The sequence below is a fragment of the Sturnus vulgaris genome, chromosome 5 (genome assembly GCF_052056855.1).
Source record: "Sturnus vulgaris isolate bStuVul1 chromosome 5, bStuVul1.hap1, whole genome shotgun sequence".
NCBI classification, from domain to species: domain Eukaryota; kingdom Metazoa; phylum Chordata; class Aves; order Passeriformes; family Sturnidae; genus Sturnus; species Sturnus vulgaris.
Genome location: NC_142247.1, coordinates 35,150,645 through 35,172,930, shown reverse-complemented (window position 1 = coordinate 35,172,930; position 22,286 = coordinate 35,150,645). Strand labels below are relative to the sequence as shown.

The 22,286-nt window shown below is 39.9% G+C and overlaps 1 protein-coding gene across 3 annotated transcripts in view; it reads left to right on the top strand.

The window, feature by feature from the left end:
- Positions 1-22,286, top strand: part of TBXAS1 (thromboxane A synthase 1) — a 256,159-nt gene that overhangs the window by 144,172 nt on the left and 89,701 nt on the right. For all 3 annotated transcript variants that reach the window (XR_015803902.1, XM_088165417.1, XM_014876964.2), the window contains 2 exons: positions 12,776-12,892; positions 20,077-20,165. Coding sequence is in view for 2 of the 3 variants with exons in the window: in XM_088165417.1 (XP_088021543.1) it covers positions 12,776-12,892; positions 20,077-20,165 (206 nt within the window). In the remaining variant the exon portion in view is untranslated. The remainder of the gene's footprint in view (positions 1-12,775; positions 12,893-20,076; positions 20,166-22,286) is intronic.

Below are 22,286 nucleotides of genomic sequence, written 5' to 3'. Positions count from 1 at the left end.
GAATTTTTCAGTCAAAGTGGTCTTGCTATTTTGGAGATGATGCCTAGGGAAAAGTTAGGCTTATTTATCGATTGTGAGGAAAATAAACTCAGAGTCTATTTCTTTGGCTTTGTTCCCTCTAGTGTTAAGGGCTAGATATAAAAACCACTCTGAAAATCTGACCAAACTGCTTAAGTTTATAAGCCCCTGAAGAATCTCAGAAACACAGACTTAACAAAAAATTATTAAAGGAGACTGACTTATTACTATCACTGTCTGCTGACAGGACTCTACAAATGACTAAGAATTTCTACGAGTCATCATGTGAGCTTTTGTCTGAAGGAGGAGGATCCTGAGTTTGTGACTGATTTTACATGGAAGGTTTTGGGGTTTTTAATGTGCAATGTTAAAACCTTTCAGGATGTTATTTCCTCTAGAAATCTTAAATTTGAAAAATCCAATAGAGATCCTGTGGGGATGGTAAATGATAATATAACTAAGGAATAGGATGCATTTGGACTCATTTCTGCATGTGCTTTAAGATACAAAGACTGCACTAAGCCTAAGATTTTCAAACCTCTTAATGCTTTATTTTGCTCTCTAGTATCTTCCTAATATAATTGTAATTGACTGCAGTAGGAATTGATGACAAACTATATTGTCAACAGTAAGAACTAAAAAAAAAAAAAAACAAAAAAACCCAGCTTTGCCCTAGTGATTTCTGAGATTTGATTAGGAAGTGTGTGGAAGATAGAATTTGCATGTCATATCTGATTTTGAAGAGTTGAAAGCCAAAATAAAATGTTGATTGAAATAATTTGTTTCAGTTACAGTTTTTAACGTAAATAAAAGGTAGTTTCAATTTACAATGTAAAGTTATTTTGTTCCAAAAACATTTATAAAAAGGTAGTTTCTTGGAACTTTTCTTCTTCTTGCCTTCCAGAAAGCTGAGAGAAAGAAACTGATTTTGCAATATTGACAGTTTCTTGGAAACCTCATGGCTTTATTTAAGTTTCCCTGACCAGCTCTAGTTTTATTTTTGTTTAATGTTTGATTTGAATTTTTAAAAGTAATATACCCTCCCTAGCTGGTGTTCCACCGAGTCACATTACATGTTCTTTAAATGCCCTGGCTGCTGGATGGAGCTCCCTTGTTTTACCCTCCCTGTGGTCAAGTAGGGCAGCTCTCATTTTTTCACTTTTTTCAGCTATTCCCTTTGTGCTTGTGGTAACATTTAACTTATAGTGGCAATGACAGTCACTTTTGAGTATAAAAACTTAAGAGTTTTTAAAACTCTAGGGTTAAGATTTATTCTAAGTAAAAAAATCAGCAGGGTTTTAGACATGTCACAAAGGGTTATTTTTTTCAGTTTCAAGATCCCTTTTATTTTTCAGAAGCTGGATGCTCTCACACATGAACCTCAAGTGTGAGAGAAGCAGCTGTACAGATGCAAAACGAGTTCTTGTGATGTGGCAGTGTGTGCTGTGCTGGCCAACACTGATGGCTGGGAACTACAACTCCCATCCACCAGTAAAGATGGGCTTGGAAGTGCAGATTCTAATAACTTGCAAGTAAAAATAACATGCTAGGTGCATGTCAAGTGTGATGTGTGTGCTAAGTATGGTAACAGCTCAGCAATTTCACTGGTGTCTGGTCCTTCCAGAGAGTGAAGCCTTTTTCCTTTTTCACTAGGAAATCCCAGCAGGCAGATCCTCCAGTCAGGTTGCTCATTGCTGTTCCATGTGTGCCTGGCTGTTGGGGGGTTAATCTTCACTGAAAGGTTGCAGGTGTCTCATTCTCATGGCTGGCACATACTCCTTCCCTGGGCACTCGATAAAAGAGAATCTAAATCCCAAATCTTGCTCTGTCCTCGTGTGCGTTTGCTGAGCTTCCAGCTTGTCTGTGTCCGAAATGCTGGTGCTGGCTTTTTGGGCACTGTGAGTGGGGAGAATCTGGGCTCTGATCCATCCCCCTTGTTTCATGTCATGGTAACACTGCACTAAAACTGAAGCAAGAGTAGTGAAACAGGCCCCTCAAATGCTGCATCACCTGAAGGAGGCCTGGTTGGCTGGAAAGGGATCTGTGAGCTCTGTGGTGTGGACTCCAATTTGTGGGGCTTTTGTTGTTTTTAACATTTTATCTTATCCTAGAACTCTTAAGATAACAAGATATGGTGACATGCTTTAGGTTTTATAATCCATGCTGCTTCTTATTTCAAGTCTAAATGTTTAAGAATGCAAAAGTAGCTGATACTGTTAATTTATTTGGATGAGGTACTTGCTGATACTCAGAAGAGTATTTCAACTTCTCTCCTTGAAGAAGTCAGTAAGAGTGATGTGAACAACAGTCTGCTTACAGGTGGTTTGTGAAGTAAGGCTGTTTTACAGAAATTATGAGCTCCAGGGAACTCATGATAAGTTCTGTAATGTTATCTGTGCACAATAGGACTTTATTATTGTTGAAATTATCTTATGACAAACATTTAATTCTAGATATGCTCAAATTAATTTGTTAGAGGCAAATGAACAAACATTATTTCATATAACTATGTCAAAACATGCTTTCATAAATTAGGATATTTTTTTTATTTGATTAAAACCAGGCAATAACCACAAATATAAAATCTTGGAAGATAAAATGCTGGAATGTGCTGTGCAACTCCTGAGAAAGTTTTATAGCCTCGTTCTTCTTGAGGGACAAATAAATGAGGAATGAAAGCAGCTACTGCTGTCAGGAAAATGCAGTAATGTTTTGACAGACAGATATGAAATCTTAATATATGAAATTTGGAATTTTTTTCCCTGATGTGTAAATATCCACTTAATGTAATTAGAACTGTGAAGTAGCAGGTAGGGAATTCAAATTCTTCAGCTGAGCAGGTACTGCAAATGTGATTTGTTGATGGCTTGTCATTCTGCCATTACAGCTGACCTGGAGTTTTCTTTCTGAATGTCTTTTCTAAGGAAAAGTAACATAAAAAGTAAAGTATTTACCCAGGGAATGTTCTGACTTGGACTAGCAGCATATGCTTAGAGAAGGAGCAGAGCAAGTGCGGAGTAGTATTTCCTATAGAATATCCCCCTAACATCTGACTGCCCATAGTCGACTTCCTAAGCTGAAAGCTGTATTTGTATTTTCAATTCTTAATAACCCTTTTCTTTCAGTAGTTTGATTTAAATATAATCTTGAACCATTTTTTTTGTTTTTTAAACCATTAGGAGGCCTCACAAGAAAACTTTTATTAGCTTTGTTTGACATTGATTTGAAATTTTCTTCTTGGCATTGGGGGGAAAAAGTGAAATAATTTTTCCTTGGGTTGTTTTGCACATATTGGAGATCATCAGTTTGCCATATTAATCCCAAATCTCCTGTTTCAGATTAGATAAATGACATTTTGAAGTATATTTTGTGTATCAGGATGTTGTCACATGGAAAATGGGGTATTAGACAACAAGTTTTAGGTGCTACATGAGAACCTGGAAGGCTGATATAAACCTTTTGAAATGTCTTTCACCTTTTGGTCATAGATTGCTACTTCGCCACTTGTTTATTTTCAGTGTTTCTCGGTGCTTTGAGGTTTTAAGCTAGACAGGCCTGTATATAATTTTATTTTTGTATTGCAACACCTGAGTGGAAGAAGTCAAACTAAAATTGTTGATAAAATATGAAGTACATGAAGAAGTGACATTTCTTTTATATACTTTTCTCTGAACGAAAATGTTGCATGCAAGTGATATTTTTAAGCTGAGCCATTGGTAAGCCTCTCCTTTTACCTGCCTCACTTACCTCTGCTAGTAAACGAAGGTCCTAAGCATTTAACCCCTATTTGAGGAGCTTAATTTGACAATACAGATTTAAAACTCTTTCTCAGCCGTAGCTAATGTTCTGAAATGCCTCGAATCCCTTGGAACTGCTGATTTCAGCAGCTGAAATCACCAAACAGAAGCTTAGCAGTTTTGAGTCTTGTCCAAGGTGATTTATGAATATGATGTTTTGAGAGAGATGGCCCTCACATGTGCCTTTGAAACTGGCTGGTGGCTCAGGCACTGCAGGAAATGCAGTAGCAATAAACATGGTTCTTTGAATGACAAAGTGGTGGAGCCAGGCTGCTTCAGTGCAGTTCTCCATGTCAAGGGGAGCTGCCCAGAGTGCAAGAGAAAGGCTTTCACATATTTACCTGCTGGAAATCATTCCAAGGCACTCCTCTCATCTCTCTGTGAAGTACCCTGCCTAGAAACTTACAGGTGATTCTTTGGGAAGATGCAACCTTATTTGTTGAATTGATGCCAAATTCTATGTACTCCATGGTATTTATGAAAGAGAAGTTAGTGAATCTCTGCAGCCTATTAGGCTTCAGACTATGCCTCCCTCCTCCTAACCTGTACTCCTGCTGTAATAATTCTTTCCTTCTTTATTCTTATTTTGTTATTTTTCTTCCTTTCCTTATCCACAGGAAGGAGTTACAACTTTTTTCCCCCACTGTGAGTTTTGTTCTGTCAGCGATTGTTTGGAAGCAGGTTACTGCCATGACTTCTTTCACTTTCCAGCTGTAAGAAAGGGAATAATCCCTGATCACAGCTGTAGCAACCTCTCTTCTGGAATAGATTTTGTTATTACATCCAAGGAAGTGTAGGACTCTCCTACATGGCTGTCGTGGCAGCTTGGACAATTCTACTCATTTTGGTCAACTTTTTCTAAGGTATCTAACTGCATACCCAAGGCATTTGGGTCATCAGCTAAGAGGAAAGGTAGCGGGGTGGTGAGTAGTATTTTAAAGCTCTCTTGGTATTCTCCAGAAGCTTTAAGGTTGAGGCAGGTATGTCCCTGGATGAGGAGAGCATGGAATACAATGACCCTGTGTAAATAAAAGATCTAGCCAAAATTCTTATGAGCATTGCCTGTCATTCCTACATGTACCGATGACTGAAAGCATGGGGATATATGTGAACCAAAAGTTATTGGGGACTGTTTTTTTCCAAATACACCTCACAATCTGTAAAAGGAACTTTCTGGTCCTCAACCTTCCCTCAAGGAGAAGTGTGTATAAACAGAGAGGATTTTAATAGTCTTATAACTTTATCCAATATTAAAAAGTCCAGAAATGTCAGCTGGAAAGTGGATTTAAACATGTTTAAATACTGCTTCTCAGCAGAAACTCTATAGAGAGTATGGGTTCTCTAGTACAGCCTGAATTTGTTTATAATACCAAAATTCTTAATTAAGAGCAAGTACTTTTTTCTTTGGTTTGATTGTTTTGATCCCAGATATGCAAACTGACCGCCATATGCAAACTCATGAATGCATGGACTTAATTTTGGTGTTGCTTACACCAACAAATGGAACGTGTGACTTGCATCAGTTTGGGTCAGACTGCAGGAGGCCATATGTGTTTATTTTAGCATTTATGGATGGTTATATTTACCTCATTGCAATGACTCGCTTTGGTTTCTATTGACAAAACCATGACTTAAGAGAATGTTTGCAGAAACAAGAACAGATGTTTCCAGGCTGCTTGCCACAGAGGAGGAAAAAAAGCCAGTATTTGCTTGTAAGCTGGTGTTGGCTGTGCCATTTTTCCAATGAGTAATTAGGAATAGTAGTTATTAGTCAGTTGCTGAAGATCCTTACTTGATAACAAAAGAACCTGCTTGGAGGTGCCTTTTCTTGTAGTCTGATCTATAGAGAAGAATGACAGACAATTGCTGTAATCACTGAAACCAATTCTACTTTGTCACACTCTTTTTGAAGAGCCTTAATGACCAAGGAGAACCTAAAAGCTTAATGAAATAGATAATCCATGGACATTTTCTCCTCTTCTCTGCAGGCATATTGATTTAAAATTAAGCTGAAAACTTTTACTGGATGCTTTTATGAAATTGCAAAGCAACATGAGTGTTTTGGAGTTCGTTTCGTGATTCTTTCCCCCCCCCGGAGCCATAAGATCACCTTCTGAATCATACATACTAAAATCAAACTTGTTTCAGACTAACAGAGAAGAGGAGACAAAAGTGCAATAGACTATTAGCAGGACTAGTGATCTGGGAGGGTTTTGTGTGTTTGTAATGTAGTTTGTGAAGTAGTGTCTGTGCCCATAGTTTTAATGGGCAAGGGAGGACTGATTTCAGGTACCTGAGAGCAGCAGTGTAGGATGTGTGGCATCTGAGGATTTGGAAATAGAGTTTTGGAAAGACAAAGGAGCAGTGAGCCTGCTTTGGGAGAGACAACTCCTGCATGTTTCAATTGTCTTGGATGTTACATGGATGGGAGGCCACTCACAGTCCTAGCACAAGGTCAGAGAGGCCCAGTGGTCTCCCACATGGGGACATGCCCTCAGTGGGTAATGCCAGTCCTTTGCCCTCTGTGAGGGCTTTGGTCTTGGGGTGAGGAGCTGGTCTTGCTCCATTATGAGATGAGATTTGTGAAGAGAAAACTTTTACATGCTTTGAAGAGATGTGGCTATAACATCTGGGTATGCAGGGGCCTTCCAGATGGAAACAGCAATGAACTACAGGGTATATGACATAAATGAGCTCTATTTTGGGTTTTAAAAACATGCAACACAGTGCTTTCCTGGCTCAGTCAAAAGCCACTACACAATATGTCGTTGAATGTCATGAATACAGGGAGAGCTGAACATGACTTAAAATGTCAAGGAAGTTAGAAGGAATATACTGTATGGGTTTACCAAGAGGGAGTTTTTAAAACTAATATATAGAGGCATCTCCTGCCTTCCCTCTTTCATGATCCACTTACTGCAAGCTTGGTAAGATGTATTCCTGGAGATATCTCCGTTTTTTGGGGTTTTTTTCTGTTGCTTTTTTAAAGAGCAAGTGTTACATTGATCTGTTAAGTGTCATGCCACTGCCACTGACTGGATGAAATACCATGTGGGTAGTTCATGGGTTTACTGGTTCCACCTGCTGGCTGAACTGGTGGTGATGACCTGTCAGTAAAGGGGATTCGAATGAGTTATCTTAAGAAGAGATTTTATTAATAATTCCTGTCTGAGGTATGGGGATAGTGTCTTGTCTCAAGCTATGAACTTTCTGTCTCATTTTTTATTAACTTCCATTTCATTAAATTCCGTTTAAAAATGCAATTTCTTAAACAGGATGGTAATGCCTAATCACAAGGGCATTTGTAGCAAGAAAACAACAGCAACCCTTTTTGAAAATAAGAAGATAAGCAAGTTAACCCAGTGACGTGCAAGCACTGCTGCCTGCTCATGCCTTCTGGAACTTGCCATCCCCCTCTAGAACTAATACAAATAACTGCATGGCATTCATGAAGGCTGGGAGAAGGACGGACCCCTCGCACTAGGAGTATACCCCCAAAATTTCCCTAGAAGGAGAAAAGGGGAGAAACCTGGAGTTAGACTTAATTTTTCACTACCCCTTGGGTACTGGAAAAAAGCTGAAGGAGAGAAGAGCAAATGGCTCTCATTAGTGTGAGTTGTAGGGTGGAGATTGGGGTTAAAGTTCGAGTGAGTGTGGGCATGAGATTCTAGTTAAAGTTGGATCCCGCAACGGCTGCAGGACTAGATGAAAGCTTGCATGAAGGCAAATGGTGTTTTCTAGGCATGACTAATGCCAGAATTAGTGTTGGAGTCACTGTTTGGATTTGGGATTTTGGGTGCTCTAGAGCTTAGTTCCTTGCTTGAATCTGAGCAGACTGAGTGCTGACATTTTACTCTTGTAGAAGTAAATTGCTTTTGATTGGTTTTGTTAGGAGTGGGCTATGATTAAGTCTAAGATAACAAAGTGTCTGAGATTTTGTTTTTTATAGAGTTTAGTTTCTCACTGTGTTGTCAAAGCACATGGAGAAGATTAGCAGCTGGTTCTGTGGAGGTGAGTGGTTATTAAGGTCTGTAAAGGTATCCTTTAGGTTATTTGAAGATTCATCTATTCAGGATACTTAAAGACTGCCTTCTGCTGCCAAAACTTTATTCCTCATTTTTCTACCAAAGAAAGAAGAAGAGGTGTCTAAGGGAACATCATGGTGCTGTTACCCTTTTTTCTGTTCTAGGCTGTCATTGCTGGCTGCCAGAGGTTCAGTCTAGCCTGCTAGTGACACATTTGGGAAAGGAACAAATATTGTATGAATCACAGAAGGCTATAGTTTTACTCCAAGATAAAACAGGGACAGGATATTAGTGCACGAACAGGTCCTACAGATGTCCATATTGACACATTGCTTCTTAGCACAGTTTTGTTGTGTATTGGTTAGTTGTCTCCCAGGCACGGTCTGGGCACAGTTCGGGAGAACATGTACCATGGGCAGAAGCAGTTTGGACATCTCCACTGTTTTTGGGAAAGGGATTTAACTTGGGGATGGGGGTGTTCTGTTCCACTTGGCCTCAGAGCCAAAGATGCACTTGTCTGAATTATTTAGTAACACAGAGGAAACCAAATTGACTCATGACAAACAAGCCAATAAATGGGTCAGAAGGGTCATCCTGAGGAACACCTTATGGGGGAGGGAATTCTTGCATCAATTGCAGAGATGCCACTTACCTGCAAGTATTCTTTTGTTTTTTATTTTAAAAGCAGTGATGTTTAAAAGGATTTGTTCTCAAACAATTCCTTCCAATTATCCTCGTTGTGGCTGATGGCATGTGATTGTGGGAACTCAGCAGCACTTGCAGGTACACTGCAAGAGATTACCATGCTGCCAGTAGTTTTCATGGAGCACTGCTGTACCAGAAATAGTTGATTACACAGGAGAAAGAAGCGCAGAGCATTTGTTCAGCATTTAGATAATGCTAGATGGAACATGATCCTGATAGCATTTGACTTAAAAGCAACCTCCTTTGCTACCCAAAAATGAAAATCCCACCCCTGAAAATATTGCAGCTGCCTCCTATGGCAATTTTTTTCCCTGATTTTTACAAGCTCAAGATTTTTTAGGTACATCTAGTATTTTGTCCATTTGGAAAGAGGTGACGCTTCATCTTTCACTAAGATACTTCAGGCTCGTTCTTATGCCAAACCCATTTTCACTCCTGCTATATGAACCTGTAGCACAGGTTATGCAATTAGGAGGAATGTGTTTGCAGAAACAATAAAGAAAACCTGATAAATGAAATGCAGTATACACTGTCAGTCATGCTGATGGTATTCCAATAAACACAAACATATTTTCGTATGCCCAGTTTTGAAGATCTAGAATAAAATAATTTATGGCCAAAGTTGTTTTTCCTTCCTTGCAGCATTTATATGTATATAATACTGTACACACCAAAAATATGTTAAGGGAGCATTACTGTCATAAAGTAGAGTGTTAAAAAGCAATGCTGTAGTTGGTGGTTTAGTTATAATATTATAGTTAACAGGCTTTTTGTTCAGTAACTGGGTCTTTATGCAATTAGGAGCACTTTTTAGGGTGAATGTTTGGTTTTAGGAAGGGAATTTGCTTTCAAGACAAATGCAGTGAGATTTATATCACATCTGTTATTATCTAAGTGGAGCTTTGTCTTGCAAAGGAGATTTGTCTTATAGAGTGCACAGTTTGGGTAGCCTTCAATTTAGGACTGGATGCAAAATACTTTTCCAAGTGTTGCCCTATAATTTTTTCTGCTTTTCTTTTTTTCTATATGCAATTTAAACCTTACTTGGAAGACAAAATTGGTCATTTCCTTGTGGGAATTGTTATTCTACTTTTTCACTATAGCTTCTGAGTGCCTCAGAAATGTTAATGTATCGTTAGCATTTCTGAGGAGGTGATATGATATCTCCACGTTATAAAGCAGAAGTGAAGGCTGGTGGTTGAAACACAGATCTGAGAGTGTTTGCTAATTTGGGGGCTGCACTCACTGACCTGATTTCTTGGACTAATGCATTTCACAGGATCAAGGCACATTCCCTGTTGTTGATTTCAGTGAGTGCTCAGGAACACTGCAATCTGGGTCTCAGGGTTTGAAATGAAGACCAAAGATATAAGGAATACTGGTTTAGTGACCAGCTGAGTCAAGATTTCATGTAAATGGTTGCCCTAGCCGCACAGAAGAACTGTGAGGTGGAGGATAGTGTACTTTCTGACAGGATGATACTAATTTCCAATTGTCTAGAGGCTCTTTCTTTTGATTCTACTGTGCCTTTGAATATCTGTAACAAATGGTGAAGCGCTCCACTGAGTGATAGTCTTTCTAGCTGCACTTGTGGTCTTCAAGAGAGATACCTACTGACAAGTTAGAAAACATTATTTATTTAAAGAGGCTATTCAGAGAAAACAGTCCAAGATGTTTCTACTCTGACAGCCTGTCCAAGGTTTTCCTTGTCATTGTACAAAATAGAATACTTTATATATACATTTAAAAAGTGCCCTTATTTTGTTTTACAATAGTCATCTGATGACAGTACCTAAGTCAGTCTCTTCTTTCTACTTCATATGTAATTTTCTGCTTCAAAGCTGCTCATCTTTGCTCAAAACTGGTCTGTAGTGCCGTCCCAGTGACATTAGTTTACTACACTGGATGGTGTTTCTGAAAATGTAAAACTACCCCATTAGCCTGTTTGCAATATAAAATGGGCTTCTGCATTTTACAAGCTTATGCAGTGTAGTAAGAATTTGGCAAGTGTAAAGGAAAAAGGTGTTAAGGAGAGCTGGCAGCTCCTTAAAGAAACTATATTAAGTGCAAACTCTTCCAAAAAGGAGGAAAGTTAAGGAAGTGCAGTGGAAGACCCGCGTAGCTAAATTGCCAGTTCTTCATGGCTCCTGAAGAGTTGTTTTTTTACAGCGTGGAAAGTAGGTCAGATTTCCAAGAAAAAGGATAAAAAAATAGCATGTAATGGCAATAAAATCAGGAGTGGTAAGGCACAAAATGATATTAAAGTATCCAGGTGTGTAACAGGTTTTAAGAATTCATTTTTCATGTACTGTAGTAATGAAAGAAAGACTGAAAGGAAAGGTCAGAGGACAAAAGGCATCAACAGATGGCATTGGGATGGCCAAAGCATCGTTTGTTTGTTTGTGTCTCTCCCAGTAAAATGCATACTGTTGCTACTGATAACATGGGGGACTGTACTTCTGTTGCAGTATACAGAAGATCTCACATGCACAAATGAATGTCTCTGTACCTCCTGGTAACTAGAGAAGTGTACACCTTCTGCCCACACCACCAATCTTAGGGTGTTTTTTCTGGAGGACATTGCTGTACAATGCCTGAAATGTATTTTGGAACAGACTGCCATTGGAAGGGAAGGGAGGAGCACAGGGTGCCTTTTTTGCAAGAATTATTCTGTACTTTTGTTAAAGATTGAGATGATGGCACTATGCTAAAAATGTATGTAGAAAACTGGTAAGGATCAAAGACGCTTTGAAAGAAAAGGCTAAAATTCAGGCTGGTTTTATTCTGCTGAATAAGTAATCATAAAGGGAGTGGTCATAGTTCAGAGGGACGTGTTCTACATGTGACTCTGAGGAGTAACTAGCTTTAATGATAAAGGCCAGGGAATAACTTGTTAGGGAGTGATTGTTCAGAAAGAAGTCTGAAAGTTGCAGGGAACCACAAACCAGTTCACGAGTACAGTGTCATGTTGTAGGATGTAATATTCTAGGGTGAATAGAGAGGAATACAGCTTGCAGAATGTCTGGGGAAAAAAAATGCTTCCTTACCTGGAGTACCATATTGGGTCACAAAGACTGTACCTTGAGAAAGAAGTAAATCAGGAAGACTATGCAGAGGATCAGTACCAACACTGAACAAACAGTCCTAGATAACATAATTGATAAGTATATATTGAGTGAAGTGGTGTTATGTGGGGTAGATGGCTGCAATATGCTTAGTGGTTGTTACAGCCTTCTGTATGTATGAGCTGCTGCAAAGATGGGGACAATAACCCAGTTTTTATGCCTGTGACAGCAGAAAGACTGAAGTTCCAGCAAAAGAGAGTTTACTACCATGGTAAATGTAGTACAGCACTAGAAGAGTTTGAGTGGGGATTATTGAATCTCTGTTATTGGAGGTCTTTAGGAACAATTAGGAAATCTTCTGGCATAAGATGTAATATTTTCTGCTGTGGGGCTGGATATCTTGTGATTCTTCTTCCAGGCCGAAATGTGTTGTTTTCTGATGTGCTTTCTCTTTTGTCTTTTATATCCCTTTACTCCATGGTGAATATCACTGTTCTCTGGACAAGATTTTCTTCAATGGTGTGGGAGATTGAGTAAATTTACAGTAGTCATTTTGGTACAGCACTTTATGGGGCAGTGCTTTAAACTACTACATTTGACCAACTGCTGCAGCTGTAAGAGTCACAGGCCACAATTTCTTGGTGAGAGTGTTCCTTATAAACAGAGTAAGGACTGGGACCTGCTTTCTGATCAACATATTTTCTGAAGACTTTTAAAATGCATGTAGCAGTCTGACATACCAGCTGTCACCAGAAACTGTGTCCCCCACCAACACCAGCATGTGATGTGTTGGCACTCATGTCACACGGAGAGGGAGTGTTGACAAGTCCTCTTGCTAGTCACCTTAGAAAGTACAAGGAAGAAGCCAGGGTTCAGTGAAGGCGATCTCAGGAGAACACCAGGAACATCAGAACCAGAGCAGTCTGACAAAGGAGTTATGAGGCTGGTCCAGGACTTTTACAAACCTAAGAGAAAATGAGTGCAGCAAAAGAGAAATTTTCTTCAGCCTCATCCACATTTAGCTTGGTGTTTGGGCCTGATTTGAACTTCTCTTTGTGGGACAGCAGTGCAATGCTATTCCTGAGCAATCTTCCCAAGTTCCAGAGTCTTGAGTAGCTGTAGTTGCATTTGTGTTAAAATTGAATTATGCTTTCTTTCAACTTAGAAACCGAACCTGATATCCAAGCCAATGCTTGATAGCATCCTTTGTCTTCGTGATGACAGATGGATGTATGTGCGGAGCCTCCTGACCCCAGCCTTCAGCGATACCAAACTGAAAGAGGTAAGGTGTAGACATTGCTGCTTTCATAATTTAGAAGAGTTGTACAAGCATCTGCTTTATGTATGTCCATATTAAGGATAGGTAAAACCTGCTACTTTGTTCCACTTTATTTAGACATGAAGAGCACATGCGGCAGAGCTTCTGCACAGCATGGTTCAGATCACAGACTGGTGAAAATCCAAATAGCTCATCTGAGGATATGATTCTCTGTCTTCCTCTGTTGAAGTCAGTTTATCCATGAAAGTGTAGCATACTCAAGAAGGACCCTTACCCCTTCCTCTCCCCTGCCCTGTTAGGAGTAAGCTTAAGTCCAGGAAGTGTTATTGCTCCCAGTTGGAACATAGCTTTTCTTGATGTGCAGAGTCAGCAACTTCCATGTTAACACAGGAACTGCTGTCAGTTATTTTCATTTCTCCATCTCCTTCCCCTTCCCTCCTCCTCTTATTCTTTAATCCTTTCATGTAATAAAATAAGTCACTGGAACAGAATGTCATTGCCAGATAAATACCTCTGACTGAAAAGAAATGTCTCAGCAATGACCTGCTGCTAATTTCCTAGAAATGTATCAGCGTTTGCTCAGCCATGGGAACCCATTACTCAGTAACAAAGTCCTGTTCCAGTGATACAATATCTCTTAATTAAATGTATATAAATGATTGACTGGTTAAAGTCTTCTTTCAAAGAAAACTACAAAAAACAACCCCACACCAAAAAATCACCTCTTCCTTTTTATGTTTTATTCTGAAAGGGAATCATGCCTCACTCCAGTGCCCAGTCCTGGGTTGTAAAATTTTCCACTGGGCAGACGATTGTGTTGTTTTGACATGCCGCTGTCGAAATCCACAGTAACATCTAAATGTGTCTGGCTCTCCCAGCTCTATAGACAGCGGTCGCTTAGCAACGCCGGCTGTCACCTCCTTATTATGGTAAATTCTAATTGGCCGCGAGCCTGGCGGAGATGCTGATTAATCACGACTGACAATGCCATTGGTTATGCGCCCTGACATTTGCTCTGTCACCGACTTCATCACGAAATTTCAGCAAGGCAAGGGTGTTTAAATATGCAAGCGATTAGTTGCACATGGCATGGTGGGGAAAGGAGAGTTTTGCATTTTCCTAGCGGAAATTAATCTGCCTTACTGCAGGTCATTGGCTCTTTGCTCGTGGACTAACGAAAGATAACGCTGCACTCCTCTCAATTTGTGGAGAGCAACCTCTGCTGGCATCAGCCGGGCAAGCTTGGCTGAGGAGCACAGTGAGGGCAAGAGTGGAGCCTCAGGATCCTGCTTTGGGGCTGGGCACACACGACTTCGCAGGGTCTGGCCGATCAAACCAGGCTGGGAACAGAAGTCATGGCAGTCCCTTTGCACGACTTGTTGGTGGAGCTGGACTGCAGGAATAATGGTAGGAGGTAAAATGGAGTCTTGCATGCAAAGACTGAGATCTTTAATTTAAGCCTGATAATCAACTTTGCCCATGCTGCCTCTTCCAAGCTCTGTGGGAAGGCGTGTGACTGTGCATGGGCTTAGGGTGACCTGGAAATTGTCATTTTCTCCTCCTATTCAACAGCAAGTGGAAAAAAGAGGAGCAGGGCAGGTCTGTCTGAAAGGTTCAGCTTTGCTTTTCTCTCCCATGCCTTCACCAGAGGTCCATACACCCCTACACGGACAGACACTTGCAAGTAAGCCCATGTGAGATTAAGAACTGCTGTTGAATGGATGTGCTCCTCAGCCTTGCATTTCATTTTCTACCCAAATACATTAGCAATCCTGGGATTTGAAGTTAATACAACTTAAGTCCTTGCCTGGGTGCTTTTCCTGCTGTTGCTTAATTTAGAAGCCATACCAACACTTCTCAAAGGAAATCAATGCTCATTAATTATGATCTCACTTTTTAACTCTCCCATATTTGGTATTCTCTCCAAACCTCTACAGCAGCATGGAAACAAAAATACCATGTTCTAGTTTTGGCCATACTACAGAGTATCCAGCATTATCTGCAAGACATCCTGTTTATAATAAACCCTTCCTCTCTACTTTGAATTACAAACACAAATTTGGTAATAATTTATTGCAAAAGAACCTAGATATGCTATTTTATACATATTTATAAATACCACTAGGACTTTTCTTATTTCTTCTTCCAAGATATCAACCCTTTTGACAGAATCCCACACCAAAGTTTTCCACTCTGTTCACTCTGGATGACTGCCTTAACTTTGTTCCTCTATGCAGACTCTACAGTGACACTGGAGAGGCTGCAGACCTCAATGAGTGTCTTTGGAGAGTGGTTCCCTTTGAGTGCTGCAGCCCCTAGTGCCACTCCAAACACAGACTTGTCTGTCTGGATGCTCTGAGAAAATTAACAGAGCAATAAATGTTAACAACTCCTTCGGTTCCCTGTTGCAATCACTTCAGATGAAAGATGCACGGAGGGACAAAGTTCAGCATAGGTTCCTGATATCTCCATTTCAGAAACTCAAGAAAGGACAGTTTCAGGCTAGCAAGAGTGAGAAGTGAGAAGTCACTTTGGCCTGGCTGCTGGAGTACCAGACTCAAGACAGAGCTAATATGTGTTGCTAAGATTTAACCTCCAGTGCTCCACAGAGGCATCTGGGGCTGTGGGCAGAGGTGAGCTTTGCCCTTGTCACTTTAAAGAAACAGTGTAATGTCACTGAGAAGTTCACTGAGCTTGAGGAATTTCCCCATAGTATGGCAAATATCTCCAACAGCCACCCAGCACATGATGAAAAGATGATTCCAGAAATTTTGAATTTTTTGAAGTTACAGGAAATGAACTGAAACTAGAGGTTATAGAGTAGTTGGGTAGCCAATATAGTGATTTCTGTGTGTCTCGGAGAGTTGTTTTTGTAACATTTTTCAAGAGTTTATGACATCTTCTCCAGTTTTCTCTTTTCTCAATTTGCCTTTAAAAGCTGTGCACTGTTTTGCTGTTGCCTTTATGGTCTCCCTTTTTAATTTTCTTTTTCTAACAACCATGTAAAGATTACTAAAGGAATCCACTCCAGCTGAAGGAAGGTTTGGCTCTGGATAGCACCAAACACAAACACTCTAGTGGTGGTGAATACAGTATAAAGCAATAGACTTGTAAGCTTGATCCTGCAGTAAGACTGGGGACCATCCCATATGAGATGCCACTGGAGCTGGTAGCAGATCTAACAATAAGCTCTTTCCAGCAAGACCCCTGAATGAACCTCATAGTGCCATTGCTGTGGGAGCACTAAGAATGAGAAATGAGAGACAGGAGGCAGGAGACCCAAGAAATGCCACTTCCAGCTCTGCCATTGACTGCCTGTGGGTGACCTGACAGAAGCTACTTAAATTCTCTGCACACAAAACAACTCTTATCTGCTAAGTGGGAACAATATCAATCACTGAAAGTTGATCCAAGATGTAATTCATGAGGAATTGGTGAATTATAATACCTAGAGGCTCTAAGTAACAGAAACGTTTCGCAGTGTTCCTGTCATGCTCTCCTCAGCTGTTAATGTCTTGAAACAAGCTGACATGTTAGTGATCTTGCTGTACCAACCTTGATTCCCTATTTAGTATTTCTTATTTTGTTCCTCTTATTTTTGCTGTGGTGCCTATGATGATCCTGCAGTTCTGGACCCCTTGTCAGACTTGATAAATAGCTTTACTCTCTTTTACAGCCAACACCAGCAGAAAACCTATTGATTTTTATTTATTCTGATGGTGCTGCAGTAGTCTTGTCATCTCCTATCAGTATGCCAGGGATCCTTTCCTCCATTAACAAACCATTTAAACAAAACAGAACAGAAAAATTAAAGAGAGCGCAGCTTAATGTAGCATTGTCCTAAATAAGCTGTGGAGTTTGTGTTGAGGAGGAGGATTTCTTTCAAACAAAGGGAGACATAAAGCAGAACTTGTGATAACATGGCAGAATAGTGCAGAAAAATCCTCCAGTGTCACTCTCAGGCATGTAGATCTTTCATGTCCCACTAGGACATAAGATCTGACAGTCCAACCATAAAGGTTTCTTTGATTTGCTGTTAGTCTGTGCATGTTGGTCAAAAGCATTTTGGGAGTGTCTCTGGAAATTCCTGTTGTTGCTAGACAAAGCAAATGTGCTCACCTAAGGCAAAGCCAATCACTAATATAAAAACTGATACGTGAAATGTGCATAAACTTGAGCCACAGGCCAGTATCTTGTTGAGTTGCTCTTTTGATGAGTTGTGCCCAGCAATATCAGGGCTCCGCTGTCAGGTGATGGAAACAAATCTTCTCACAAAACATCTTTCTGACACTCTACTCCTTTCCTGTTTTTTTTTTTTTTCAGGGACTTGAAATCTGGAAGAGAAGCAATTCTTGTGTTAGGGATATATTCTTTCTCCTTCTCCTTCCTTTATATTTCATAACTTTCGTGGGACAAGAGGCCCGATGTGACTTCTGCTTCCTGTCTGTGAACAGTAAAGTCTCCAGTGTGTCTGCCTACAGTGAATATGATCCAGCCTTCTAGTTTTTAATTTGGATGCTAATAATAAGGGGAATAATAATACTGATGAATACTGAGGGCCACATCTAACTGGAGGAATGTGACTCTGATGCCTTTGATTAGTGCAAAGCTCCACATGCACTGTGCGTACACAGAATCAGAAGCTAATTGTTGTTATGTGCCAAATAACATATTGGCAGGGTTTATACAGCAAAGCCCCTGGCATCATGAAAACCCTAACCCCAAATGCTCTTCTTTGGCAAAAAGAAAGAAAATTGGACTCTGGGCTACTCTTGCTATTAGATAACTGTCAGATCAAATATTTACAGGGACCATATTGTTTAGATTTTTCTTCATCCTGTTACTCTCAGCCAATCTGAACACAAAACAGCTGGGGTTTATTTACCCACCAAGAACTGAATCTCAGGCAGGTTATGCAGGTTTTATGTTCTGACTGGCAAATCAGAATGTATGAGAAGTCACTGATACCCAAGGCAGTGTAGATCAACATGTCTGTTTCTGTGCCAGTTTCTATGCTGGTATAGTTCACCTCCCCTGACACTACTTCATTTTTCATGACAATTGGACAAAGATTTTGAGGTGTTATGAGACTTGAGAATGTTTCAGTCTGTGGTCTTTGTAGTTTGCAATCTTGGACTAACTTATGTCCCCCAGGGGAATAAAAACCTAAACCCAGCCTAGGATTCCAGGGTAGATATCCCCTGTAGCTTTCATATACAGATAGTTGTCCTATTGACATGACTGTTATTATCATACTAACAGTAAATCAAATCCATGTGCCCCTGTCCCTATTTTCCTGGTTAGATTTACTAATAAAAATACCTTATGGCTAGGAATGAATTGTAATAGTGATTCTAAAGGCTGGTGGAATGTGCAAAGTGCAGAGGTACTGTGGGATGCCCTGGCCAGACGTATGTGCCCCTGACGTTTCTGCCAGCTGTTGAAAAGTGATAGCAACCAGCTGGCTGGTTACAGATCTGGTGATGTGATGAAGAATAAAAGAGAAAATAAGGCAATAAAAGGAAAATCTGAGATGATCACCATCTGTTTCAGAAACATCGTACCTGTTAAAAAACGGATTTTCATTTTGTTCTCCTTGGCTGGTTCAGTTCATGGAGGGGGCCTGGACCCAGAAGTATTTCACCTCGGTTCAATCTGTTGAACAGAAATGTATTAATTTGGTTGAGCCAGTCCAGAAGAAGCTTGCTGCAGGGGACCTTGTTTAGAAAGCCAAAAGGGGAAGAAGGCTGCCACATATTGCAGTGTGCACCTCCCAAAAGTGTAACAGCTACTTTTACCAAACACTAATCTGGCACCAGAGTTATCTTGTGAGACTATGGCAAAGCCCAAATCGACCCAGCTTTGCAATGCAATTTCTCTCATATAGGCACGGGACCTCAAGAGCAGCTAGACACATTCTTGAGTCAGACTTGTGCCTTCGGAAAACATATTGGATGTTCCTGCGTTGGCCTTTTGACTGTGTATAGTCTTGCCCATGTGTTAAGATGGCAGTGTGCCTGTGCACGAAGTGTTATGCCAGTTTCACAGAGGTAGAAGTGCCAAGCAAAATGGACTTGGCTGGGCAGGCTGCAAAGCTCTCAGAGTGTGCTGCAAGGCTGCCGTAAGTCTTTTTTGGTAACAAGAATGTCAGAGGAGTAGGAGATGTCTGTTCTCATGTTTGTTGACATCCGTATGCTGAAGGAGGTAGTTCAGGAAGGAAAGGCAAGTTTCTGTGTGTAGATTGCTGATCCTTGGCATAGTTGTTGAGGCAAGATTGGTATTAAGCTGTAGGCTGCTCTTGGTAGTCTGTATGGGAAAGAGCTATAATTCCTTTTTATGCATGGCTGGATTGCTGCTATGCCCTTCCTCTGTCCCCCCATTTGATGTAATCAGTGTCTGATTGGCGTCTGATTCCTCATATGCACGAAGCTAAAGAGACAGAAAGTGAGGCTTTAATGAGGCCTTCGTGTTTGCCTGTGCTACAGTTTCCATGAAGCCCTAAACAAGAGAATATTGCACTGTTGGCTACAGCCAAGCTATGGCTAAGCCTACCTGACCAGCAGGTGTCAGTGACTGGAATGAACCCTTAGATGAATAAATTCACCCAAATGTCCATTTAATGGCATCACCACTTCAGAAAAGCCTTTCCTTGTGTACCAATAGCAGTTTGCCCTCAGCAGCTTGTAGTGGTATCCAGGATCTAGTGAACATGTTAAGTCCCTCAAACTAAGAGACAGCAAGATAGAACTGATCCAATGCCTTTACAGGACTTTGGAAAACATTATTCCTTCTGCCCTGGAGCATATGTAACCTAAATGTGGTGTAGTCCAAATAGAGATCATGATAAATTGTTGTTTGGAATAGGGAATGATTAAACAGAGAGGGGGATATTTTTGTCTGATAGCTCTCTGTGTATGTAGCAACAATGGGGCAAGAACCATTGGTCAGGTAGGTGACACAGCCTCTTGTATTTAGCCCCAGAGCTGGAGAAGGGCATCTCTGTAATATGTAGGTTTATTTTGAGCAGAAAGGGCCAACATTTCTCACCTGTGCCTAACAACACCTGCAAAGGAACCTGAGAGCTCTATCCCATTTATCAGATAAAAGCAATTTAAAATAATTATTTTTGGGGTTTTTTTTTCTTAATGTTTTAATGCTTTTTCACAATTCATTATGTTCCTTTCTAGATGACACCACTGATAAACCAGGCCTGTGATATCCTCCTCTGTAACTTGAAAGTCTACGCAGATTCTGGCAAAGCTTTTGATATCCAGAGGTATGTTCAACATGCCAAAAATTAGTAGCAGATTATTTAAAAAAAAAAAAAAAAAAAAAGCGCCAAAAAAGTAAATAGCAGCAGTTATTCTAAATTCACACTTACTGTATAAAAGATTTCTTTCCTCCCTCACTTTAAAAAGTGGAGATCATAGTTTAATAGAGGGTGTGTCTGATAAAAGCCTTTTCTTCCTGGGGACAGCCATTGCATACTTGAAAAGTAATTTTGGTAAAGCATCTAATGTATTTCTGGCAGTTATTTAATGAAATTTTAACAGCTGGAAGCACAAAGGAAGGCTGCATCAGCCCCTGTCCAGTCTGTTCTCTACAGGCTGCCAATGATGTACAAATATAAGAATTGATCTAGTATTAAATATATCTAGTCCATCACTCTTCCTTTTTTTTAATGAGGTTTTTTGAGCACTTAATCATTCTTACCACATTCTTCATAACCCCCTCTCATGGCATGCTAGCTTTTTGTGAAACAGCAGGATCAGTTCTCGGATGAAAATGCAACCTTGATTTAAAAGATGACATTTTCATATTTTCCATATTGTACTTTCTCTCATTTGATATGCATTTAATATGCTATTATCTTTTCTGTTGCTCTTTCAATAGAGGTCTTCACTGAAGTGTTCATAACACTGTCTAGTCCCTTCTCTGAGTAGATGCATTTCCTCTAAGATCCTGGATAGTAGTTCAAATGCACTCTTTCTACCAGGCGCTATTTTTGCATCATTTTGCTTACACTTCATTTGCTGGGTTGATCAGTGCCCTCTGAAGTTCTTCATGATTTTGCCCAAACTGAAACAGCACAAATAATATTGTTTCACCAGAAGAAATGGATATTTAGCCATAATTTGTTCACCCTTTTTCAAGTACATGTGTGCACCTGCAAGTGTGTGTGCGTGTACGCACGCAGAGATTTCTTTATTAAACAACTGAAGAGATTCTATGGAACCTCAAGATGCATTATACTAGCTTAGTGCTGTGATGAAAATTGACCTTTTCAGTCCTTCCTGTCTTTTCCATTTTTCCATTTGTCCTTTGTCTTTGACTGGTCATTTAGCTATTGAACCATTATAGGGTTTCACCTCTCAAGAGACACTTTGGAAAAGACCCTTTGAAAGTATAAATGATTAACGTTGACTGTCTGTCTGTTATGATGCACGCAGAAAAGAGGGAGACAGACACACACCTCACACCAGGTTAGGTGAACAGGAAAAGACAACTTTATTTACATGAGATGTCTATTTATAGACATCTAACAATGATCCTGGATTGGACAATGCTAGAAGAATCTCTGACTCCAATTGGCTTGTTACTCTGTCAATTTCTCTTCCTCCAAAGAGGAATGCAAACAACCTCTGTTTATCAGAAGAGAGTGTGAGAAAGTATAGAAGAATATTTCGAGATCAGAAGGCAAAAACTGAGAGGTAACAGTTGACCATCTCAGAACGTGATCTTCCAGTTGTTTTACCATATTAGCATTTCAGCAGGTTTGACGTATTTAGAAATGTGATTATCATTCCAGTGCTGTTTTACAGAATTGCCTTGGGAGCTGTTTTTTTGGATGTAAAGACCCTATCTGTAGCCTCCTGTGACCTTAGTTGTCTTTAGCCATTTGTGTTTTGCCAACAACTCAAAATTTAGTTTTTAAGCTTGTTTTTTTTTCAGTACCTTGGAGAGGTAGAAGATTGAATCCTTCTGAAATTATTGTTTTATACCATGTCCTCTCTTTTAAATTTTAACTTCTAATGATGCTTTTTGTTTGTGTGTGTGTGTAAGAGTTGAAGACCAAAAGAAGTTACTTAGTTTTGCAGTGTTGTTGTTATCTTTTAAATCTTCTCTGGTGTGATCAGAATGACAGCTCACAATGATCATTGTTTAGAAATATTGATTCACATAATATATGTGGGATATAATGGACCTGACTCCTGTTCTCTTCATACATGCTCACTCAGATTAAAACACGAGAGATTGATATTATCCTTTTGTAAGGATCATGGAAGTACAGACATTGCTTACTTCACCACAGATCAGAAGAATCAAATTCCAAGGATATTTTACATTCTCAGTCCACTTATCTCAAAATTTAATAGAGCTGCTAAAGCCCACTAGG